Genomic DNA, 23,154 nt, shown 5'->3' with positions numbered 1-23,154 from the left:
TAGTCATTGGAGGGACTAGAGGTCAAAGATCAGCGTTGAGCTAGCAATTGGCGACCTAGCAATCAGTAAACCGTGAACTAGCCATCAGCAAGCAGTGATCTAGAGATCAGACTGTTGATGCTTTCCTGTTAACTGACGGTGGTCTATCAAGGGGGGAAAAAAAAAATTAAAAAAAAACTTCAGTAGAGACAAGGACCAACGATTCCCCGTTTCGATTCCCCTTGTAAGATGGAATCTTCGGGATCTCGAATAGTTCTGTGAAGCCTCTTTCCTCTTTTCCCGATGGCAATGTTATGTTTGCGGGGAGGAATGGGGCAATGGTGACCTGTCCAAAAGTTTTATTCCTTTTTTCTGCCTATTGCGCGAGTGTGCAGGAGAGTACTGGAGCAATGGCACATAGGATGATGCTGGTGCTTAATTTCTGCCTGGAAAGCAGGCAAGCGTTGGCTCTTAGGCAAGAGCTGGCGCATTGGATCTGCGAGCACTAGGTCTTTGGCAAGAGCTGGTGCATTGGATCTGAGACCACAACTGCGCAAGAGGCGCAGAAAAGTGCTGCAGAGAGCGGGAGCGCAGTAAAGCACTGTGTAGTTTTGTGCAGTCTCACTAGAATGCGCCGAAGCGTGACTGGTTGCGCAAAGGCGGGTGCATTGACGCGTGCATGTGAGTACTACGTGGAGATTTCTGGCGCGCGCATGCGGAAGACCATTGGCGCCCGAGCGCGGAAGACCGTCGGCGCGCGCGCACAGGTTAATGATTTCTTATGGACATTGGTAACAAATCCACTCTCAGCAGACAAGACCAGGACATCTAAGGAAGAAAAGCGGCCGTTGTCTTGATGTTTTAATGTGAATATAAGGTAACTGCACTCCTTGAAGGTCCTATGTAGTTCACCAATGCGCTCACAAAGGTGTCATTGATATAGTGGAAGTACAGTATACTTCTGAGCAATCTACACAAGCAAAAACTCGCTCCTCAACAATGGCTGTGGGCTGAAGGGTCATGCAGCCCACAGCGATCCCAGGACCAGTAACTTCAGAAGGACCCCCTTCCAGAGACAACTTGATGACAAGAACACTGAAAAAGCAGAGAGGAGGGGTCTATATCCCAACAAGCAATTTTTCAGCTGTCCTCTAGGAGACTAAGTAATGGTAGCAGGAGTGTGACCTCCTGTACCACACACCTCTACAACACGTAGGTAGCGAGAGATCAGTCAAAACTTTAAGAAACTTTAGCTGAACGGTCTTTCAGGGCTTCAGTAACATCACTTCTGGTTCGGAGCATCCTGCTTTTCCAAATAAGGTTGTAGCTTAGCAAGCAATAATAATAATAATGTGTCACATCGAAAGGCTCAGAAGAAGGCAAGTTCAACGATACAAAATTGATGGGGGAGGAAGAAGAGCATGTACATCCCCCTCCCCATGCCAGGATTGACCAGCACAGATAATTTTGAGATCAAAACTGACGATCCTGTAACAGAAGACACAGGTTCATCCCCAGCAGCAGGCGAAACAATATAAATGGGGTTACCATGTCTTGCCACTCCTCTGCAGGTTGAACAACAGAAGAGGATAGCATCTCGAGAAGCTTTTCTGCCAATGAGGAGCTATCAATAGCCAACGAAGACTACAACTACTGCAGCAAAACAGAGGGCATACTTCAGAAGGGAGACAGAGGGTATTATCTTAGCTAGGGGAGGGAGGGTGATACGCCTAGCCCCTCTGAAGCAGGCTAAGAGGGTAATTCAAAAGTCTTCTCCCCCCTTCTAAATTCTTTCAGAGGATCCATCCCTAGAGGTATTTAAAGAAGAAAAGGCTGGTTTAGATCTTCCAGAAGAGAAAAAGAACCTACATTTTTTTTTTTACCATAAGCTTAGGTGCTGCTAAAAATTTTACCCTTTTTATTCTTATATCCAAACTCCACCCATTAAAGAGAAAGCCACAACCTACACCCATAACAAGGTACGAGTGTGAAAAGGTACTCCGCCAAAAAGTACAAAGTTGATGTGGATCCAAAAATGGTTTGCTCATGATCCTGCCACACTAACGGTTTGGTTTTCCAAGATCCACTTGCATCTCTGCTCATGGAGTTTCCATTAACAAAAGCGCACAATCTGAAAAGACAAAGAAAAGATCAAAATACAGTTAAGAGGCAGCAGAAAAGTGGGTGTGTGTGTACTGCACTGTGGCTGAAATCAAAGTAAGGGTTGCTATGCCTGCAACATCTACAGTCAAACTGTTAAAAGTTCAAACAGCATTTCTAGTTTTGCCAAGATATTACTCTTAATAAAGGACAATGGTTTATATCCATGTCAGGAACAAACACTGACAAATAAAACTTGACAAAGAATTTTAAGGCCTACAGAATACGGCTAAAATATATAGATGTGGATAGAACATCTTAAATATTTTTGATGAATTTTTCTACAAAAAAAAAAAAAAGAAGAAGAAGTTCATACTTTCATATTGAGAAAGGTAGTGAAATCTGTGCTCCGTTTGTTACAGCAAGACCATCCTTTGTAGGCATCATGAAATATGGGTTCCCCAGGGTGAAACGTGCAGGCATCTGGAAAAATTAAATGAAATTAGGCAAACTTAGCAAAACCTGTAAAAATTTCATAACTATAAAAAGATTTTCCTAAAATTCCATGAGCAAAGAAATCAGTAGCAATAAAAAAGAAAAATAGGATTCCATGAAGCTGCAACCCCAAAACAAAGATATTTCTAATGACAGTGAGTCAAACAGGCTCTGTCACTCACCGTCCAAAGAAAAAAGGAACTTTTGGCTGATGTGTTTAACAAAAAGCAGTGTAATGAGAAACTCGATTTTCGTCATTCCCATATTCCTAAAGCTAAATAAACTAGTTTAACTTTTCAATTTCGTGAAATTAAGCTCCCTTGATGCTTATGGAGTGTAGACCCAAATGGTAATTTTCCTTTGTCTTTTATAACACTGCAGATTTCTAAGCTCCAAAGTTATGTTATTTTGTGCAAGTTAGCAAGAGGAGGTTCTTTTACCACTTGTTGGAGAATTGGTAATGTCACTCCACTATATAAATGTGTTTGTGGTAGCTCAAGTCCACCTGATTACAGCCCAATTTCCATAAATCTCATTATCATCTAAAGTTTTTGAACATCTTTAGCCAAAATGTCTAAATAGATTTACTGAAGGTTATCACCTGTTCTCTAGTTTACAATTTGGCTTTCGTAAAGGCCTTGGAGCACGGGATGCTCTTTTTACAATCTCCAATACTCTACAGAAATCCCTTGATTGTGGTCAGGAAGTTTGTATGATTGGCCTTGATTTTAGTGTGGCCTTTGACCGTGTTAATCATGAGGTCCTTGTTTTCGAACTTAAAACAGTTGGGAGTGGGTGGGTCTTTTCTTACCGTCATTATTGAATTTTTAAGTAAAAGATTTAAAAGATTGTTGTTGATGGGCACCAGAGTGAGTAAAGGAATATAATATCTGGTGTTCCTCAGGGTAGTGTTCTTAGCCCATTACTTTTCATCCTACAATATATACACATGAATTGTGGTTTGGCCTAAAAAACAAGCTTGTTGCATATGCAGATGATGCTAATCTATTTGCATCTATTCCATCTCCTGAATGTAGCTCTGGGGTTGCCAATTTTCTTAATTGAGATCCAGCTAAAACTAGTGCATGGTGCAAATTATGAGGCATGAAGTTGAATCCTAAGAAAACCCATAGTATGATGGTAAGTAGGTCGAGGACAGTGGCTCCTCAACATCTGAATCTCAGCATTGATAATGTTTCTTTAACCATGTATGACTCAAAATTTTAGGTGTATTTCCAGATAGCAGATTTACTTTTGAGAAACACACATTAGGACTTTGTCTTCAATTGCACAAAAATTGGCTTATTGAGAAAGAAAGCCTTGTAAGGTTTTCAGTGGTAAATCTATTCTGAAGAGGTGTTGTAATTCCTTCATTCTGCTTGTTTCGAGTACAGCATTTCTCTACTGTTTGGTCTTCAGTTGCTGATTCTTATCTTAATTTGTCAGACAGAAACTTACAGTCTATTAAATTTCTTATTCCTGATCTAGATATTAATCTCTGACACCGTCATTCAATTAGTTTGTTATGCATGTTGCATAAGATTTTTCCATATTCTGACCATCCTTTACATTCACATCTTCTTGGACAGTAACATCTTGTTCATAATGATATGTATGCAGTTAATTCTAATAGTCAAGCCTTCTCTACAATTAAGCTCAATACTACACATTATTCCAGAAGTTTTATTCTAGCTGTGACCAAGTTGTGGAATGATCATCTTAATTGGGTAGTTGAATCGGTAGAACTACAGAAGTTTTAAACTTGCAACAAATGTTTTTATGTTGAACAGGTTAACATAAGTATCTTTTTATAGTTTATATATGAAAGATCTGTTTTGAGGTTATTACTGTTCTAAAATGTTATTTTGATAATAAAATGTTATTTTTATTAATAAAATAAATTTTTGAATATACTTACCCGATAATCATGTAGCTGTCAACTCCGTTGCCCGACAGAATTCTATGGAGGGATACACCAGCTATCACAATACTAGAAGGGGGTGTATTTACCAGCGCCACCTGTGGCCAGGTACTCAAGTACTTCTTGTTGACACCTCCTCAATTATTCCTCGGTCCACTGGTTCTCTATGGGGAGGAAGGGAGGGTCGATTAAATCATGATTATCGGGTAAGTATATTCAAAAATTTATTTTATTAATAAAAATAACATTTTTCAATATTAAACTTACCCGATAATCATGTAGCTGATTCACACCCAGGGGGGTGGGTGAAAAACCAGTGTACAAGACTAAAGGATAGCTAAGTATCCCGTATTTCATATAATCAGTTATCCACAATAACAATGAAATAATAAGTACCTGGTAAGGAAGTCGACTTGAACCGTTACTCTGCCTTTAATAAGATCGTCTTCCTTACTGAGCGCAGCGTTCCTCTTGGGAGGCTGAATCAACTCAAAGGTGCTAAAGTATACAGGGCTGCAACCCATACTAAAGGACCTCATCACAACCTTTAACCTTGGCGCTTCTCAAGAAAGAATTGACCACCCGCCAAATCAACAAGGATGTGGAAGGCTTCTTAGCCGACCGTACAACCCATAAAAAGTATTCAAGAGAAAGGTTAAAAAGTTATGGGATTATGGGAATGTAGTGGCTGAGCCCTCGCCTACTACTGCATTCGTTGCTACGAATGGACCCAGGGTGTAGCAGTACTCGTAAAGAGACTGGACATCTTTGAGATAGAATGATGCGAACACTGACTTGCTTCTCCAATAGGTTGCATCCATAACACTCTGCAGAGAACGGTTCTGTTTGAAGGCCACTGAAGTAGCCACAGCTCTCACTTCATGTGTCCTTACCTTCAGCAAAGCAAGGTCTTCTTCCTTCAGATGAGAATTTGCTTCTCTAATCAGAAGCCTGATGTAGTAAGAAACTGAGTTCTTAGACATTGGTAGAGAAGGCTTCTTGATAGCACACCATAAGGCTTCTGATTGTCCTCGTAATGGTTTTGACCTTCTTAGATAGTACTTAAGAGCTCTAACTGGGCAAAGTACTCTCTCCAGTTCGTTCCCCACCATGTTGGACAGGCTTGGGATCTCGAACGACTTAGGCCAAGGACGGGAAGGAAGCTCGTTTTTAGCCAAAAAACCGAGCTGCAAGGAACATGTAGCCGTTTCAGATGTGAAACCTATGTTCCTGCTGAAGGCGTGGATCTCACTTACTCTTTTACCTGTTGCTAAGCACACGAGGAAAAGAGTTTTTAATGTGAGGTCCTTAAAAGAGGCTGATTGGAGCGGTTCAAATCCTGATGACATTAGGAACCTTAGGACCACGTCTAGATTCCAGCCTGGAGTGGACAATCTACGTTCCTTTGAGGTCTCAAAAGACCTAAGGAGGTCCTGTAGATCTTTGTTGGAGAAAAGATCCAAGCCTCTGTGGCGGAAAACCGCTGCCAACATACTTCTGTAACCCTTGATCGTAGGAGCTGATAGGGATCTTACGTTCCTTAGATGTAACAGGAAGTCAGCAATCTGGGTTACAGTGGTACTGGATGAGGAAACTGCATTGGCCTTGCACCAGCTTCGGAAGACTTCCCATTAAGACTGATAGACTCTGAGAGTGGATGTCGTCCTTGCTCTGGCAATCGCTCTGGCTGCCTCCTTCGAAAAGCCTCTAGCTCTTGAGAGTCTTTCGATAGTCTGAAGGCAGTCAGACGAAGAGCGTGGAGGTTTGGGTGTACCTTCTTTACGTGAGGTTGACGCAGAAGGTCCACTCTAGGAGGAAGAGTCCTGGGAACGTCGACCAGCCATTGCAGTACCTCGGTGAACCATTCTCTCGCGGGCCAGAGGGGAGCAACCAACGTCAGCCGTGTCCCTTTGTGAGAGGCGAACTTCTGAAGTACCCTGTTGACAATCTTGAACGGCGGGAATGCATACAGGTCGAGATGGGACCAATCCAGCAGAAAGGCATCCACGCGAACTGCTGCTGGGTCTGGAATCGGAGAACAATACAAGAGGAGCCTCTTGGTCATCGAGGTAGCGAATAGATCTATGGTTGGCTGACCCCACAGGGCCCAAAGTCTGCTGCAAACATTCTTGTGAAGGGTCCACTCTGTGGGGAAGACCTGACCCTTCCGGCTGAGGCGATCTGCCATGACATTCATATCGCCCTGAATGAGCCTCGTTACCAGCGTGAGCTTTCGATCTTTTGACCAAATGAGGAGGTCCCTTGCGATCTCGAACAACTTCCTCGAATGAGTCCCTCCCTGCTTGGAGATGTAAGCCAAGGCTGTGGTGTAGTCGGAGTTCACCTCCACCACCTTGTTAAGCTGGAGGGACTTGAAGTTTATCAAGGCCAGATGAACTGCCAACAACTCCTTGCAATAGATGTGAAGTGTCCTTTGCTCCTGATTCCATGTTCCCGAGCATTCCTGTCCGTCCAGTGTCGCACCCCAGCCCGTGTCCGATGCGTCCGAGAAGAGACGGTGGTCGGGGGTCTGAACAGCCAATGGTAGACCTTCCTTGAGAAGAATGCTGTTCTTCCACCACGTTAGAGTAGACCTCATCTCTTCGGAAACAGGAACTGAGCCCGTCTCTAGCGTCATGTCCTTTATCCAGTGAGCAGCTAGATGATACTGAAGGGGGCGGAGGTGGAGTCTCCCTAACTCGATGAACAGGGCCAGCTATGAAAGTGTCCCTGTTAGACTCATCCACTGCCTGACTAAGCATCGGTTCCTTCTCAGCATGCTCTGGATGCATTCTAGGGTTTGGAAGATCCTTGGGGCCGACGGACAAGTCCGAAAAGCTCGACTCTGAAGATCCATACCCAAGGAGACAATGGTCTGGGATGGAACGAGCTGAGACTCCTCAAAATTGACCAGGAGGCCCAGTTCCTTGGTCAGATCCATAGTCCATTTGAAAATCTCCAGACAGCGACGACTTGTGGGAGCTCTTAAAAGCCAGTCGTCTGACGGAGCCGGACACAAGATCATGATACTGCTGCACAGTCTGTAAACTGTCAATCATGGGCAAGCGAGGAAGTACAGTGACAACCCGAATCTGTCTAGACTGTCTGGGTCGTACAGACAACTCCTTAACGGGTTGCTGAGGTTGCCGCACTGCGTCACAACAAGTCCCTTCTGTTGGTTGTTGAACGTCTTCCCCGTGACACATTGACTCCGTAAACAAAAAATCCTCTAACAAGGACTAAGCTTGGACTGCATGTCATGCAACACAGCTCAAGGTCTATGGGAGCAGGTGTGGTAACAGACGGGATTAGCGGCTGAAGTGGAACCATTACCTTCCCTGTAAGCATGTTATGCTTAAATAAAAGTCCATAAGAGGTTATGCAGCTAAAGGCTCCCTCCAAATGACAGAGTCCTCAAGGGAATATCAGAAGGAGGGAGAAAAGAACTTTCTCATCTACAGGGACCTTATCCTAGAAAAGCTAAGTTCTCTGAGTGAGGGTTCACTGGTGCAAAAGCAGCAGACTAGAAGGCAACGTTATGAAACTGCTTGACAGTCTAGTGAGTTGGCAACAACCCAAGATGTGTTGAGAAGCATGCGGTAAGGTATGCAGAGCATGATGTATGCAGAGTATGCTGTATGCAGAGCATGCTGTATGTAGAGCATGTTGTATGCAGAGCATGCTGAATGCAGAGCATGCTGTATGCAGAGCATGTTGTATGCAGAGCATGCTGAATGCAGAGCATGCTGAATGCTGAGCATGTAGTAAGCAGAGCCTGCTGTAAGCAGAGCCTGCTGTAAGGAAAGCAGAGCGTGTGCATGGCGTTTAACATTTCTCAGAAATTCCATGACCAGTGCTAGAGTGCTTTATGCATGCTTGCATGGGGTTTAAACCATGGTATGAAAATGGAGGTAAGGTATGCTGAACAGCAGAGTCAGAGCGAGCTGGAACAACAATAGTTGTGGTTTCCTCTTCAAGACTCCGATGAGGGAACACCTGAGGCTCAGTCTGCAAAGGCTGAATAAAAGACAAGCAGAAGGAAGGCGCATGGGTGGAGGAGGCTGACTCCTAGCATGAGTGGTTGAACCCAAGGGTTGCGCTTGCTGAGCGGTTGGCGGAAGCGGAGTAGCAAGTTCCAGTTCCTGTGGTGTGAGCGGAGCGCGATGAGGAAGAGGCTGCGCAGAACAAGGTAAATGTCTCGCAAGCTGAGGCTCCTGAGGCGCAAGGCTAAGGTGTTGTGGTGCTTGCCTTGTGGAGGGTTGAGCTCGCTGCAGCAAGAGCTGAGGAGACTGACTCATGGACGGGAGAGGTTGTTGTACCTCAACCGAGTGTTGGATCACTGGTGGAGCAGCAAGTGGAGGCGGAGGAAGAGAGGTATAATCCTCCTGATCCCAATGTAAAGGATGCCTTAAGGAAGGCGGAGGCTGAACACCACAGGGAACAGCAAACTCAGCACGTGGCTCAACATCGTACGCCTGGCAGGTGGAACTGCTGGCAGGTGGTACTGCGATCAGGCGGAGCGAGTGTAGGTGGAGGGAGTGTAGGCGGAGGCGGAGGAGCAACACTCTCAGCCCGACACTCACGCATCAAGTCCGAAAGCTGTGCTTGCATGGACTGTAGTAGAGTCCACAACATCGTACGCCTGGCAGATGGTACTGTGATCAGGCGGAGCGAGTGTAGGTGGAGGGAGTGTAGGCGGAGGCGGAGGAGCAACACTCTCAGCCCGACACTCACGCATCAAGTCCGAAAGCTGTGCTTGCATGGACTGTAGTAGAGTTCACAACATCGTACGCCTGGCAGGTGGTACTGTGATCAGGCGTTACTCTGCCTTTGGAGCGATCATAGGCGGGGGGGAGTGTAGGCGGAGGCGGAGGCGCAACACTCTCAGCCCGACACTCACGCATCAAGACCGAAAGTTGTGACTGTATGGACTGCAGTAGAGTTAACTTGGGGTCGGCAGACACTAAGTTCTGCTGAGGTAAAGCCTTAACAGCAGAGATCTGTTGTGGCAGAACCTTACTCCTCTTAGGCGGAGTGTAATCAACTGATGACTGAGGAGAGTCAGAGCTAACCCAATGACTGCATTCGGGTTGTGAACTTTAACTTCGTACGTCTGGCATAGGTCTGGACTTAACGTTTAAGAGGTCTTGAGACCTGCCAGCGTTACTCTGCCTTTATTTTCTCCCCTAATCTCTTCTGCAGACGAGCAAAATAAGGGCTCAATCGTCTGCGGGTGGGAGTGACGGTCTCGGTAAGACACGCCCACAACCACCGAGAATACTTCTGTGCGCCGATCAAGGCCTGCTGAACCCTTATGCCCTTCGACATTGCTTCTCCCCTGGGCTTGGGAGCTTGCAAGAGGTCCCGGACTGGGAGGACGACTGGCGCGCACAAAAGTACCCTCACGCACTAATCACTTATCACTTTGATTTCTGTTTGCACTTATTTCACTGAACTCGAAACTTTAAGTGGTTTGTACCTGAAATACGCAATTCTATCCTTTCTCAAAGTTAGTAATTGCGAAAACAGAATTACAATGTAACAGAAAAATCTAATGAAAGATAATTCAGTGGTTGGAAAGAGACTAAACACTAGATCACTCTAGAAACGTTTAGTTTCTTCCCCTAAAGAGACTAGGGAGAAGAGCAAAAACGATAACGACGTTACTCGTACGCCTGGCAGGCTTGAATGAAACGTTTATCCTCTTTCTCCCTCCGTCTCTATCTCTCTCTCTCTCTCTCTCTCTCTCTTGACTTAGAACCTGAGAGAAGAGCCCAATCATATATATCGTTAAAACATATTATTGTTAAAGGAAAAAACTGAAAAGTTCCTTTATTAGGATCAAAACCATTAAGTTAAGAAAGAATGAACAAAACGCTAGACACGGTTACTCTTACTGCAACGTGAAACCGTGAACATTCTTTCTCTATCGTAACGATAGAGTGCAAGTTGAACGTTCTGAACGTCAACAACTGCAGAGACAAAACAAAACGTTAGTTCAACTTTGAAAACAGTACGAGACTGTCAAAGAAAATCTTTCAAACTCTGTGGCGGAAATAGCATAATATGTTAACAGGTAAAACCGAAATGACGGGCTCAAAGTTTATTAACTTCGGTAAAAGACCGCCTACTATTAGGAAGGTCGAATATAAACAAATATAAAATAAATCTATAACTTTTGTTAAGCAAAATTAAGAAAGAGAGTCTATACTCTCTTAGACACCAACACTTCCGTCTAAGGGAAGGGTCGGCCATTGAAAGGTGAACGAGAGTTCATACTCTCTCGTCACCATAATTAATCAAATTAATTCCAAAAGCTAACTAAGCTAATATAGAAGTTTCCAGTAAAGCGACAGCCGAAATCAAAGAGAAATACTTCACCAAAGTCGTGAAAATACTCCAAGAACATAAGCGTATCCCAGAACGTCTTGCCGGAAGCACGACAGAGGAATAATTGAGGAGGTGTCAACAAGAAGTACTTGAGTACCTGGCCACAGGTGGCGCTGGTAAATACACCCCCTTCTAGTATTGTGATAGCTGGCGTATCCCTCCATAGAATTCTGTCGGGCAACGGAGTTGACAGCTACATGATTATCGGGTAAGTTTAATATTGAAAAATAAATTTTTGAATATACTTACCCGGTGATTATATAGCTGCAACTCTGTTGCTCGACAGACAACTCTACGGTAAAAACTCGCCAGCGATCGCTACACAGGTTGCGGGTGTGCCCAACAGCGCCATCTGTCGTCCAGATACCCAGTACTCAATGTAAACAAAGACTCAATTTTCTCCTCGTCCCACTGCGTCTCTATTGGGGAGGAAGGGAGGGTCATTTAATTTATAATCACCGGGTAAGTATATTCAAAAATTTATTTTATTATCAAAATAACATTTTTCAATATTTAACTTAGCCGGTGATTATATAGCTGATTCACACCCAGGGGGGTGGGTAGAGACCAGCAATATATGTTTACACTTTTATGAGCTAAGAGTTTTTATTTCATTTTAGAAGTTATCAAAATAACAAAAACAAAATAAATAGGTACCTGGTAAGGAAGTCGACTTGAACAATTACTCTGCCTTTTAAGTACGTCTTCCTTACGGAGCCTCGCGATCCTCTTAGGATGCTGATCGACCCCTAGGATCTGAAGTATCAAGGGTTGCATCCCATACAACAGAACCTCATCAAAACCCCTAATCTAGGCGCTCTCAAGAAATGACTTTGACCACCCGCCAAATCAACCAGGATGCGAAAGGCTTCTTAGCCTTCCGGACAACCCAAAAAACAACAATAAAAACATTTCAAGAGAAAGATTAAAAGGGTATGGAATTAGGGAATTGTAGTGGTTGAGCCCTCACCCACTACTGCACTCGCTGCTACGAATGGTCCCAGTGTGTAGCAGTCCTCGTAAAGAGACTGGACATCCTTTAGATAAAAAGACGCAAACACTGACTTGCTTCTCCATTATACTTCGCAGAGATCTATTTTGCTTAAAGGCCACGGAAGTTGCGACAGCTCTAACTTCGTGTGTCCTCACCTTAAGCAATGCTTGGTCTTCCTCACTCAGATGTGAATGAGCTTCTCGTATTAACAGTCTGATAAAGTAGGATAAAGCATTCTTTGACATAGACAAAGATGGTTTCTTAACTGAACACCATAAAGCTTCAGATTGGCCTCGTAACGGTTTAGTTCGCTTTAAATAGAACTTAAGAGCTCTCACAGGGCATAAGACTCTTTCTAGTTCATTGCCTACCATATTCGATAAGCTGGGAATATCGAACGATTTCGGCCAAGGCCGAGAAGGCAGCTCATTTTTGGCTAGAAAACCAAGTTGTAGCGAACATGTAGCTTTTTCTGACGAAAATCCGATGTTCTTGCTGAAGGTATGAATCTCACTGACTCTTTTAGCTGTGGCTAAGCATACCAGGAAAAGTGTCTTTAAGGTGAGATCTTTCAGGGAGGCTGATTGTAGCGGCTCAAACCTGTCTGACATGAGGAATCTTAGTACCACGTCTAAATTCCAACCAGGTGTAACCAAACGACGCTCCTTCGTGGTCTCAAAAGACTTAAGGAGGTCCTGAAGATCTTTATTGTTGGAAAGATCTAAGCCTCTATGCCGGAAGACCGATGCCAACATGATTCTGTAGCCCTTGATAGTGGGAGCTGAAAGAGATCGTCCTTTTCTCAGGTATAGGAGAAAGTCAGCTATTTGAGCTACAGAGGTACTGGTCGAGGATACAGAGACTGACTTGCACCAGTTTCGGAAGACTTCCCACTTCTATTGGTAGACTCTAAGGGTGGATGTTCTCCTTGCTCTAGCAATCGCACTGGCTGCCTCCTTCGAAAAGCCTCTAGCTCTCGAGAGTCTTTCGATAGTCTGAAGGCAGTCAGACGAAGAGCGTGGAGGCTTTGGTGTACAGTACCTTCTTTACGTGTGGCTGACGTAGAAGGTCCACCCTTAGAGGAAGACTTCTGGGAACGTCTACTAGCCATCGAAGTACCTCGGTGAACCATTCTCTCGCGGGCCAGAGGGAAGCAACTAGCGTCAACCTTGTCCCTTCGTGAGAGGCGAACTTCTGCAGTACCTTGTTGACAATCTTGAACGGTGGGAATGCGTATAGATCTAGATGCGACCAATCTAGGAGAAAGGCATCTATATGTATTGCTGCTGGGTCCGGGACTGGTGAGCAATATATTGGGAGCCTCTTGGTCAGCGAGGTTGCAAAGAGATCTATGGTTGGTTGGCCCCAAGTGGCCCAAAGTCTCTTGCATACATCCTTGTGGAGGGTCCATTCCGTTGGAATTACTTGCCCTTTCCGACTGAGACAATCTGCCATGACATTCAAGTTGCCTTGGATGAACCTCGTTACTAGTGATATGTTTTGACCTTTTGACCAGATGAGCAGGTCCCTTGCGATCTCGTACAACGTCAATGAGTGGGTCCCTCCTTGCTTGGAGATGTACGCCAAGGCAGTGGTGTTGTCCGAGTTCACTTCCACCACTTTGCCTCGAAGGAGAGACCTGAAGCTTTTCAAGGCCAGATGTACTGCCAGCAGCTCCTTGCAGTTGATATGCATGATCCTTTGACTCGAGTTCCACAGTCCCGAACATTCCCGACCGTCTAATGTCGCGCCCCAGCCTACGTCCGATGCGTCCGAGAAGAGAACGAGGTTGGGAGTCTGAACAGCCAGGGGAAGACCCTCTCTTAGGTTGATACTGTCCTTCCACCAAGTCAGGCAAGACTTCATCTTTTCGGAAATGGGGATCGAGACCGCTTCTAGCGTCTTGTCCTTTTTCCAGTGAAAAGCTAGATGGTATTGAAGAGGAAGGAGGTGTAGTCTTCCTAATGACACAAATTGTTCCAGGGATGATAGCGTCCCTACCAGACTCATCCACTTCCTGACTGAGCATTGTTCCTTCTTCAGCATGTTCTGGATGCATAACTGGGCTTGGCTTATTCTGGGGGCCGACGGAAAAGCCCGAAAAGCTAGACTGTGAATCTCCATCCCTAAATACACAATAGTTTGGGATGGGATCAGTTGTGACTTTTCCATATTGACAAGGAGACCCAATTCCTTGGTCAGATCTAGAGTCCACCTTAGATCCTTCAGACAGCGACGACTGGAAGAAGCTCTGAGAAGCCAGTCGTCCAAATAGAGGGAGGCTCGGATGTCCGCTAAATGAAGGAATTTGGCTACATTCCTCATCAGCCTCGTAAACACAAGAGGAGCTGTGCTTAGGCCAAAGCACAGGGCTTGAAACTGGTAGACAACCTTTTCGAAAACGAATCTCAGAAAAGGTTGGGAGTCCGGGTGGATGGGGACGTGGAAGTAGGCATCCCTTAGGTCTAAAGAGACCATCCAGTCTTCCCTTCTGACCGCTGCTAAGACTGACTTTGTGGTCTCCATGGAGAACGTCTGCTTTGTGACAAAGACATTCAGAGCACTGACGTCTAGCACCGGTCTCCACCCTCCTGTCTTCTTTGGCACCAAGAAGAGTCGGTTGTAGAATCCCGGAGATTGAAGGTCCGAGACTTTGACCACCGCTCCCTTCTCTAGTAAAAGAGACACTTCCTGTTTCAAGGCTCTTCTCTTGTCTTCCTCTCTGTACCTGGGAGAGAGATCGATGGAAGACGTTGCTAGAGGGGGTTTCCGTACAAAAGGGATCTTGTACCCCTCTCTGAGCAACTTCACAGATTGTGCATCTGCGCCTCTCTTCTCCCAGGTCTGCCAGAAGTTCTTGAGTCTGGCTCCCACTGCTGTCTGAAGATGCGGGCAGTCAGACTCTGCCCTTAAAGGACTTGGATCCTTTCTTCTTTCCTCGTTTCCCTTCGGCACGAGCACCTCCTCTGCTGGAGGCTCTGCCACAAAAGGGCGGAATAAAACGGGACGCTGGAGTGTCCATCCTTGGTCAAGCTGACAAGGTAGGCAAAGGGGGAGCTTTGCGAGCGGAGGACGCAACAAGATCATGAGTGTCCTTCTGCACCAATGAAGCGGCTATTTCCTTAATCAGGGCTTCTGGAAAAAGGCACTTGGAAAGAGGAGCAAAGAGAAGCTCAGATCTCTGGCACTGTGTAACTCCAGCTGAAAGGAATGAGCATAGGTTTTCACGCTTTTTAAGGACTCCGGACACAAATGATGCAGCAAGCTCATTAGACCCATCACGTACGGCCTTGTCCATGCAGGACATAATGAGCAAGGAAGTCTCTTTCTCTGTCGGAGAGGTCTTTCTGCTAAGGGCTCCTAGACACCAGTCTAAGAAGTTAAAAACTTCGAAGGCCCTAAAGATACCTTTCAAAAGGTGGTCCAGGTCCGAAGATGACCAACATATCTTTGAGCGTCTCATGGCAAGGCGGCGGGGAGAGTCTACAAGACTTGAGAAGTCGCCCTGGGCAGAGGCAAGAACTCCCAAGCCGAGAACTTCTCCCGTGGCATACCAGACGCTCGATCTAGAAGAGAGTCTAGCAGGGGGAAACGCAAAGGCTGTCTTTGCTAAACTCTTCTTGGACTGCAACCATTCTCCTATCACCCGCAAAGATCTCTTGGACGAGCGTGCGAGGACGAGTCTAGTAAAGGCAGGAGTGGTAGACGGCATGCCTAACACAAACTCAGACGGCGGAGAACGAGGAGCCACAGAAACAAACTGGTCCGGAAACAACTCTTTGAAGATGGCCAAAACTTTTCTAAAGTCCAAAGAGGGTTGAGTAGACTTAGGCTCGTCCAAATCTGATAGTGGTTCATCTATGTGTGCAGCACCATCATCATCAGAAAGTTCCTCATCCGACAACTGATGAGGAAACGGCAACGGAGTGGGCAACGGCTGGTTCGCTGAGTCCGGTCGCACGGGTGCATGCGTGACTGAGCCGGACGCAACGTCATGGAACTGCTGCCCAGTCTGTGAGCTGGCAACAACCATGGCAGCGCGGGGACGCACAGCGTCTACTCCAGACTGTCTGGACTGATGTGGGTGCGCAGTGGAAATCACACTGGGTTGCGGAGGTTGACGCACCGCGTCAAAACAAAGCAACTCTGACGGTTGTTGAACCTCCGGAACGTCAACGGCAACCTCCGAGCGTCTCTTCACGTCAACATGCGGCTGGCAGATCACACTGGAACGCATGGGAGGAGGAACTCTCTCAACTGGTGTGCGTGAGAAGGTTACCTCAGCGTCCACCGGACGCACAACCGATCGTGTGGAAGGTTGTAGGCTAGGTACTGCACTAGCTGGTGCGGCAGCAACCTTCTCCGCACGAAAGTCCTGCATCAGAGACGTCAGTTTAGACTGCATGTCTTGCAGTAGAGACCACTTAGGGTCTACGGGAGCAGATGCAGCGACAGACGGGGTTACTGTCCGAAGCGGTACCGCTTTGCCTCTCTTAGGCGGTGAGCAGTCATCGGATGACGGCAGCGAGTCCGAACTGACCCAGTGGCTACAACCGGGCCGTTGGACTTGCGCTGAAGGGACCGACTTGCGTTTTAACGGTCGTGAGACCTTGGTCCAAGGTTTCTTGCGAGAAACACCTTCCGAAGACGAGGTATAAATGGGCTCTCTCGTCTTAGTTAGGTAGGAGCGATCTTGGGTAGATACGCCCGATACCACGGAGGGAACGTCTGTTCGCTGATTAAAGCCTCTCGAACCCATTTGTCGTACGACATTGCTTCTCCCCTGAACTTGGGAGCTTGCAAGAGGTCCCGGACTAGGAGGACGACAGGCACGAACAGACGAACCCTCAAGCGCAACACTATCCACAACACTGTCAATCGGCACTTTAGCACTTCCCACTGCACTTTTGCACTTAAGCTCCTTCACATCCGCCATGAGCTGATTACGGTCACTAGCAAGGGACTCAACTCTCTCACCCAGAGCCTGGATGGCACGCATCATATCAGCCATCGAAGGTTCCTGAGTGCCAGAAGGGGGCTTAGGAGCAACCACTACAGGGGAAGGAATAGGTTGTGGGGCATGAGGAGAGGATATATCAATAGAACGAGAAGAACTTCTCCTAACTCTATCTCTCTCTAGCCTACGTGTATACTTTTGAAATTCGATAAAATCGAATTCCGAAAGCCCAACGCACTCCTCACACCGATCTTCCAATTGACAGGTTTTATCCCGACAATTGGAACAAACAGTGTGAGGGTCGATAGAAGCCTTCGGAAGACGCCTTGAACAGTCCCTAGCATTGCACTTCCTAAATTTTGGGACTTGTGAAGGGTCAGCCATTTTGAATTGGTCAAAGGGAAAATCAAAAAACTATCAAAAAGTCATCAACAAAGAATCCGTTATCAAAAAGAGTTCAAGGATTTGTGTGAAGAGAAACCCTGCACAGCGAAAGCTCAAAACTAGAATAAAGTACTTCACCAATTAGTTGTGAAAAAACTCCAGTTTAGCAACAGCGAGTAAGTACGTCTTGTCGATAGCTCGACAGAGAGAAAATTGAGTCTTTGTTTACATTGAGTACTGGGTATCAGGACGACAGATGGCGCTGTTGGGCACACCCGCAACCTGTGTAGCGATCGCTGGCGAGTTTTTACCGTAGAGTTGTCTGTCGAGCAACAGAGTTGCAGCTATATAATCACCGGCTAAGTTAAATATTGAAAAATACTTTATTTTAATAATTAATTACTACTCATATTGTTTAGTTATTTCCTTATTTCCTTTCCTCATTGGGCTATTTTTGCCTGTTGGAGTCCTAGGGCTTATAGCATCTTGCTTTTCCAACTAGGGTTGTTGCTTATCTAATAATAATAATAATAATAATAATAATAATATTAATAATAATAATAATAATAATAATAATAATTATAATAATAATAATAACAATCTGAATGTAAAAAATATTCGCAAAATAAGGACTAACATGATTGCCGTTTATAGTTCCTTTACTTTGTAACACTTGCTAGGACCGAGGAGTGAGATAATATTTAGGCCTGTTTCACACGAGCGGTTTGAAACTGTGCGATTGCACCCGTGTGATTTAGAAATCAATGCAGATCAACGAGGTCCTTCACATGCTGTGTTAAATACCCGTGCAGCAGAATATCTGGAGGGTAGTGATTTGAAAACCACCTGCAGTGCTAATACTTAATTAGTTTATAGCGCCCTTCAAACGAAATGTTTTATCCCATGCGGTAGGAGTGGTTCAGCTGTTACAGAGGATAGATGTTCCTCTTCTGCAGCTATTTTTCAGTGATTAATATGAATGGTCTTATCATTATTATTATACACTGTACTAGAGGGTAAACTAAACAAAATAAGAGAGAGAGAGAGAGAGAGAGAGAGAGAGAGAGAGAGAGAGAGAGAGAGAGAGAGAGAGAGAGAGAGAGAGAGAGAGATTGATTTTGGATGTCTCAAAGATTTTTAGCCGGAAACTTCATTTGCTCTTTCGTAAAACAATTTAGCCGACGCATTTATGACCTTGTCTAACTTGTTCTTGAACTCATTTACCGAATTCCAGTTTGTATCCGTTACCTCTGGACTGACTTGTGCTAAGGGTGAATAGATTGTTGTAATGACAAATTTGGAGATAATTTGTATTTTACCTAATGATACAAAGCTTTAGCTATTTATAAGGGGTATTACTTTCACCGAAGCTGAAAGGACGAGCCAACAAAATTTAGCGAGGGTTAACTGCCCATCCCTCTAGTTTGCGGAGGCAGGGGGGGTAGCTCTCTACCCCTCCCACATACACACCTGTGATTGAGCTCACTTTGCTTAGAGGTAGGACTTCAAGGGGGATAGGGTCAGCGGGTAAATTTGTATAAATACAATAGCTATAGATTTGTATCGTTTGTATAAATACAATAGCTATATATTTGTATCGTTAGGAAAAATACAAATAATCTCAGAGTGTCATTTGTTCCATAACTGGAATACAAACCTACACTATTTATTAGGAGTGACTCGCCCATTAGGAGGGTAGACATCCCTGCTCATCTGGCTTTTCAGCTTTACCCGGGGACTCCTTGTATTGAATAGGTTGGTACCAAACATAAGGTGGCCCTACACCTCGCTAAACCTTACTATGTCAGGTCTGTGGCCTGCGCAAGCGGTGTTGAGATAAGCAGTGTGACTGTCAGGGTAAAAGTTATTTAGACTTCATAGGAAAAAAAACTGTTATAACCAAGACTTTCCCAATACAACCTCGCCAGGGTATGGGGACGTAACAGCATTGACACAATACTAGGTACACAAGGGAGCATAGTTTACCTACAGTGGTTTGATGTCAGCTTGTGCAGAAAACCCAGGGTGCTGCTTTCCCCAAGAGGGGAAATGAAGAAAAGAACTAGAGCCAGTCAAACCTTTTCATTCACGCAGACTAAAACTGGGTAACAGTGCCCTCAACCTTCTGCTACTTGTCCAATAAGGAGATTGAGGTATTAGACCAGCTGTTATGCAGCCACCACAGGGCCAACACAAAACGTACCGAGCCTCCTGTGGGTCACATCTTGCAGGTAGTCTGACATTTCCACACCCCAGCTTGTAGAATGTGCGTCACAGAAAAGTTTCTTTTGAAGACCAGGGACGTAGCTATGCCCCTAATATCATGGGCTCTTGGGCGACGTAAAGGAGGATGATCTGGATTCAGGGCATAGTCTATGACCCTTCGAATCCAAGCAGAGATGGTATTCTTAGTGATCCTCCTCTCGTTCCTCCCTGTGCAGACATATTGTGAAGGCCCGTGGGGACGGACAGCTACTGTTCTTTTGAGATAAGGCTTAAACTCTTCACTGGGCAAAGTAAGAGATGATCTGGGTCGTCTGTTACCAAATGGAAACAAAATCGGGGAGTTGGAATCTGGGATCATCTACCCAGTTCTTTGTTTAAAAAGTCATGTTAGAGGTCTGCCAAATCTAGAATTAAGCATTTAGTGGTCCATAAAGTTTGGAAGGTTGGCGACCGCTGCTCTAGAAGATGAGATAATATCGGAGACTCCTCTATTCCTCTTCAGGGGTGTAGCTGCCGAAGTCCACAACCGGAACTCTGCAAGTGCCAAAGGTTGTTGAAGACAAGCAGAGACTTCCGATGAGCGAGTTGAGAAGGCAGGCCTGAAAGCTTACACAACCGCCCTGACAATGGCACAAAATCAGGGCTGCTTGCTGATGCAGGCGCTGTCTGAAAGGTCCCCTGAAGGGAAAGGGTCTGAAGGTTCCGTTTGTCTGTGTTATGATGATAATAAGTCAGAAAACGTTTAAAGTGTCAAACTTTTATATCAAGAATAGAGATTAATGCTAACATTTCATTCCTTTCAGGTTCTGCTGCAAGAGCTGGGTAATAAACTGTTCCCAAGTGTGCCAAAGCCTGAGCACCTGTCAAGACCTGTGAACGGGCAAAAGGAGAAATTAAGACCAACTGAATCGAAAGACCTGTCGTTTGAACTCGATAACACACATTCCAAGCAACTTCAGGAGAGCTGATGTGAGAGTTCACGAACGGCGTCACTTGACGTTCGCCACTGATCAACAAATGGAACTTCTAAGCAGAGCAAAGTCTCGGTATACTGATGGGACATTCAAGCTGTGTAGACACCCATTTACACAATTTTCAACAGTTAATGCCTTAGTATGAACAGATGACTGTGCAAAACAAGTGCCCCTATTGTTTGTCATAATGTCTGGGGAGAAAGACGAATGATTACCAAGAGGCATTTCATGCACTTCTAAACTGTCTTCAGCATGAAATTTCAGTTAAACATATAACTATTGACGTCGAAAAGGATGCGTCTTCAATTGGACACAAGGTATATGGAGAAAGGTGAGTAATTCTGAGGATTGTTCTTAGTTTATCATTTCCCATATGAGGGCATTGGTTTAGTAAATACTTCATCTGTTTTTTCTTCATCTAGATAAAAAGAGGTAGGCCTAAAAGTTGCATACAATAACGACAAAGGAACCTACAAGTACCTACGCAAGTTGATGGCTCTTTCGTTTCTGCCGGAGGACAAAATGCCTCTGGTGTTTGAGCGTCTTTCAACCCAAGCAACGGACACTCAAGTACACACAGTGATACTATGGTTCTCTATGGACACCTTCTACTTGGGGCGTATTCAAGAAGTCTGTATGCACTAATATGACAAATTTGTAGATAATTTGTATTTTTCCCAACTATACAAACCTTAGCTATTTAATGGGGGTATTACTTTCGAAGTAGCTGAAATGACGAGCCATTAATTTTTAACGAGGATTAACTACCCACACCGCTAGTTGGCGGGGGGTAGGGAGGGGTAGCTTGCTACCGCTCCCCCTTACACACCTGTGATTGGGCTTACTTTGTTTGGAGGTAGAACTTCAAGGGGGATAGGGCTGGCGGGCAAGTTTGGTTAAATAGCTACGGTTTGTATAGTTAGGAAAAATAAAATTATCTACGAATTTGTCATTTGTTCCGTAACTGGAATACAAACCTCGCTATTAATAGGGGTGACTCACCCATTAGGAAGGGTGGACGTCCCAGCCAATCTGGCTCTTTGGCTTTACCCGGGGGCTCCTTATCTGAGTGTGTTAGCACTCAAAGAATAAGGAGTCCCTGCACCACGCTAAAACCTTGCTACGCAAGGTTCGCAGACTATGCAAGCTGTGTGTGAAGGTATGTAGAACTGTGACTTGTCCTGGTAAAGTTATTCAAGTTCTTTAGATGGAAAAACTGTGCTCTACGACTTTCCCAATACCACCTCGTCAGGGTATGGGGACGCAACAGTATTAATCTTAATACCAGGTACACAAGGGAGCATGGTTTACCTGCAGTGGTTTGAGGTCAACTATGCAGAGAACCCAGGATGCTGCTTTCCCCAAGAGAGGGGAGAATGAAGAAAAGAATAAGGGCCAGTCAAACCTTTTCATTCATGCAGACTAAAACCGGGTAACAATACCCTCAACCTTCGGCTACTTGTCCAATAAGGAGCTTGAGGTTTTAAACCAGCTGTTGTGCAGACACCATAGGATCAATAGAAAACGTATCGAGTCTCCTGTGGGTCACGTCGTGCAGCTAGTGGGATGTGAACGTGTTCTGACATTCCACACCCCAGCTTGAAGAACCTGCGTCACAAAGTAGTTTCTTTTGAAGGCCAGGGATGTAGCTATGTCCCTGACATCATGAGCTCTGGGGCGACGTGACTTAGGAGGGTCTACATTCAGTGCATGATCAATGACCCTGCGATTCCACTCAGAGATGGTGCTCTTGGTGACCTTCCTCTTGGTCCTTCTTGTGCCGACGAATAGTGCAGGCACACGAGGACGGGCTATGGCTATTCTCTTGAGGTACAGCCTTAAACTCCTTACTGGGCATATAAAGAGATGATCTGGGTCATCTGTTACAGTACAGAGACAAGAAATCCGGAAGGAGTTGAATCGAAGATCCGCTACTACCGGGTTCTGAGTCTTAGCTGAATGTTACCTCTCCCTATCCCCTTGAATGGGCGATGTGGTATGAGAGACCATGAAGTTCACCGACTCGCTTGGCCAAGGCCAAAGCTAGCAGGAGCAACGTCTTCCAAATCAGGTCGTGATCTGTTGCCTGGCGTAATGGATCATAGGGAGGTCTCTTAAGAGACCTGAGAACTCGAACCACGTTCCATGGGGTAGGTCTCACTTTTGACTGGGGGCAGGTAAGTTCAAACTCCGTATGAGTAAAGAAAGTTCTAGCGATGAAGAAATGTCCATTCCCTTCAGTCTGAAGGCGAGGCTTAAGGCTAAGCGATAGCCTTTCACTGCTGAGACTGATAGGCGCATTTCTTCACGCAAATACATGTGGAACTCCGCTATTGCTGGAATAGTGGCATCGAGTGGAGAGATACACCTTCCACGACACCAACCACAGAAGACTTTCCACTTTGCCTGGTAGGCTGCTGCTGATGATTTTCGTAGCTGACCAGATATCCTGATCACAACTTGTTGCGGAAATCCTCTCTCAGAGAGGAGATGCTGGATAATCTTCAGGTGTGAAGTCGTAGCGAAGCTACGGCTTTGTGGAAGATGTTGGCGTGGGGTTGTTTGGGTAGATTGTTTAGTGGAAGGGGTTCTCTTAGAGGCTCCGTTAGGAGTTGCAGAAGGTCCGGAAACCATCTGCATGATGCCATAGCGGAGCTATGAGGGTCATTGAAAGATTGACTGATGTTCTGGTCTTGTTGAGTACCCTCCTCATCAGACAGAATGGGGGAAAGGC

The 23,154-nt window shown here is 45.4% G+C and overlaps 1 protein-coding gene across 1 annotated transcript in view; it reads right to left on the bottom strand.

The window, feature by feature from the left end:
• The window catches only part of mora (CHORD-like protein), a 177,889-nt gene that overhangs the window by 125,230 nt on the left and 29,505 nt on the right, over nucleotides 1–23,154 (bottom strand). Inside the window, exon 2 of the mRNA XM_068362337.1 lies at nucleotides 2,456–2,562. Within this exon, the coding sequence (XP_068218438.1) occupies nucleotides 2,456–2,562 (107 nt within the window). The remainder of the gene's footprint in view (nucleotides 1–2,455; nucleotides 2,563–23,154) is intronic.

This window comes from Palaemon carinicauda, chromosome 38, assembly GCF_036898095.1.
Source record: "Palaemon carinicauda isolate YSFRI2023 chromosome 38, ASM3689809v2, whole genome shotgun sequence".
Lineage (NCBI taxonomy): Eukaryota > Metazoa > Arthropoda > Malacostraca > Decapoda > Palaemonidae > Palaemon > Palaemon carinicauda.
The sequence above is the reverse complement of the archived record's forward strand: the minus strand, read 5'-3'. Positions and strand labels throughout refer to the sequence as shown.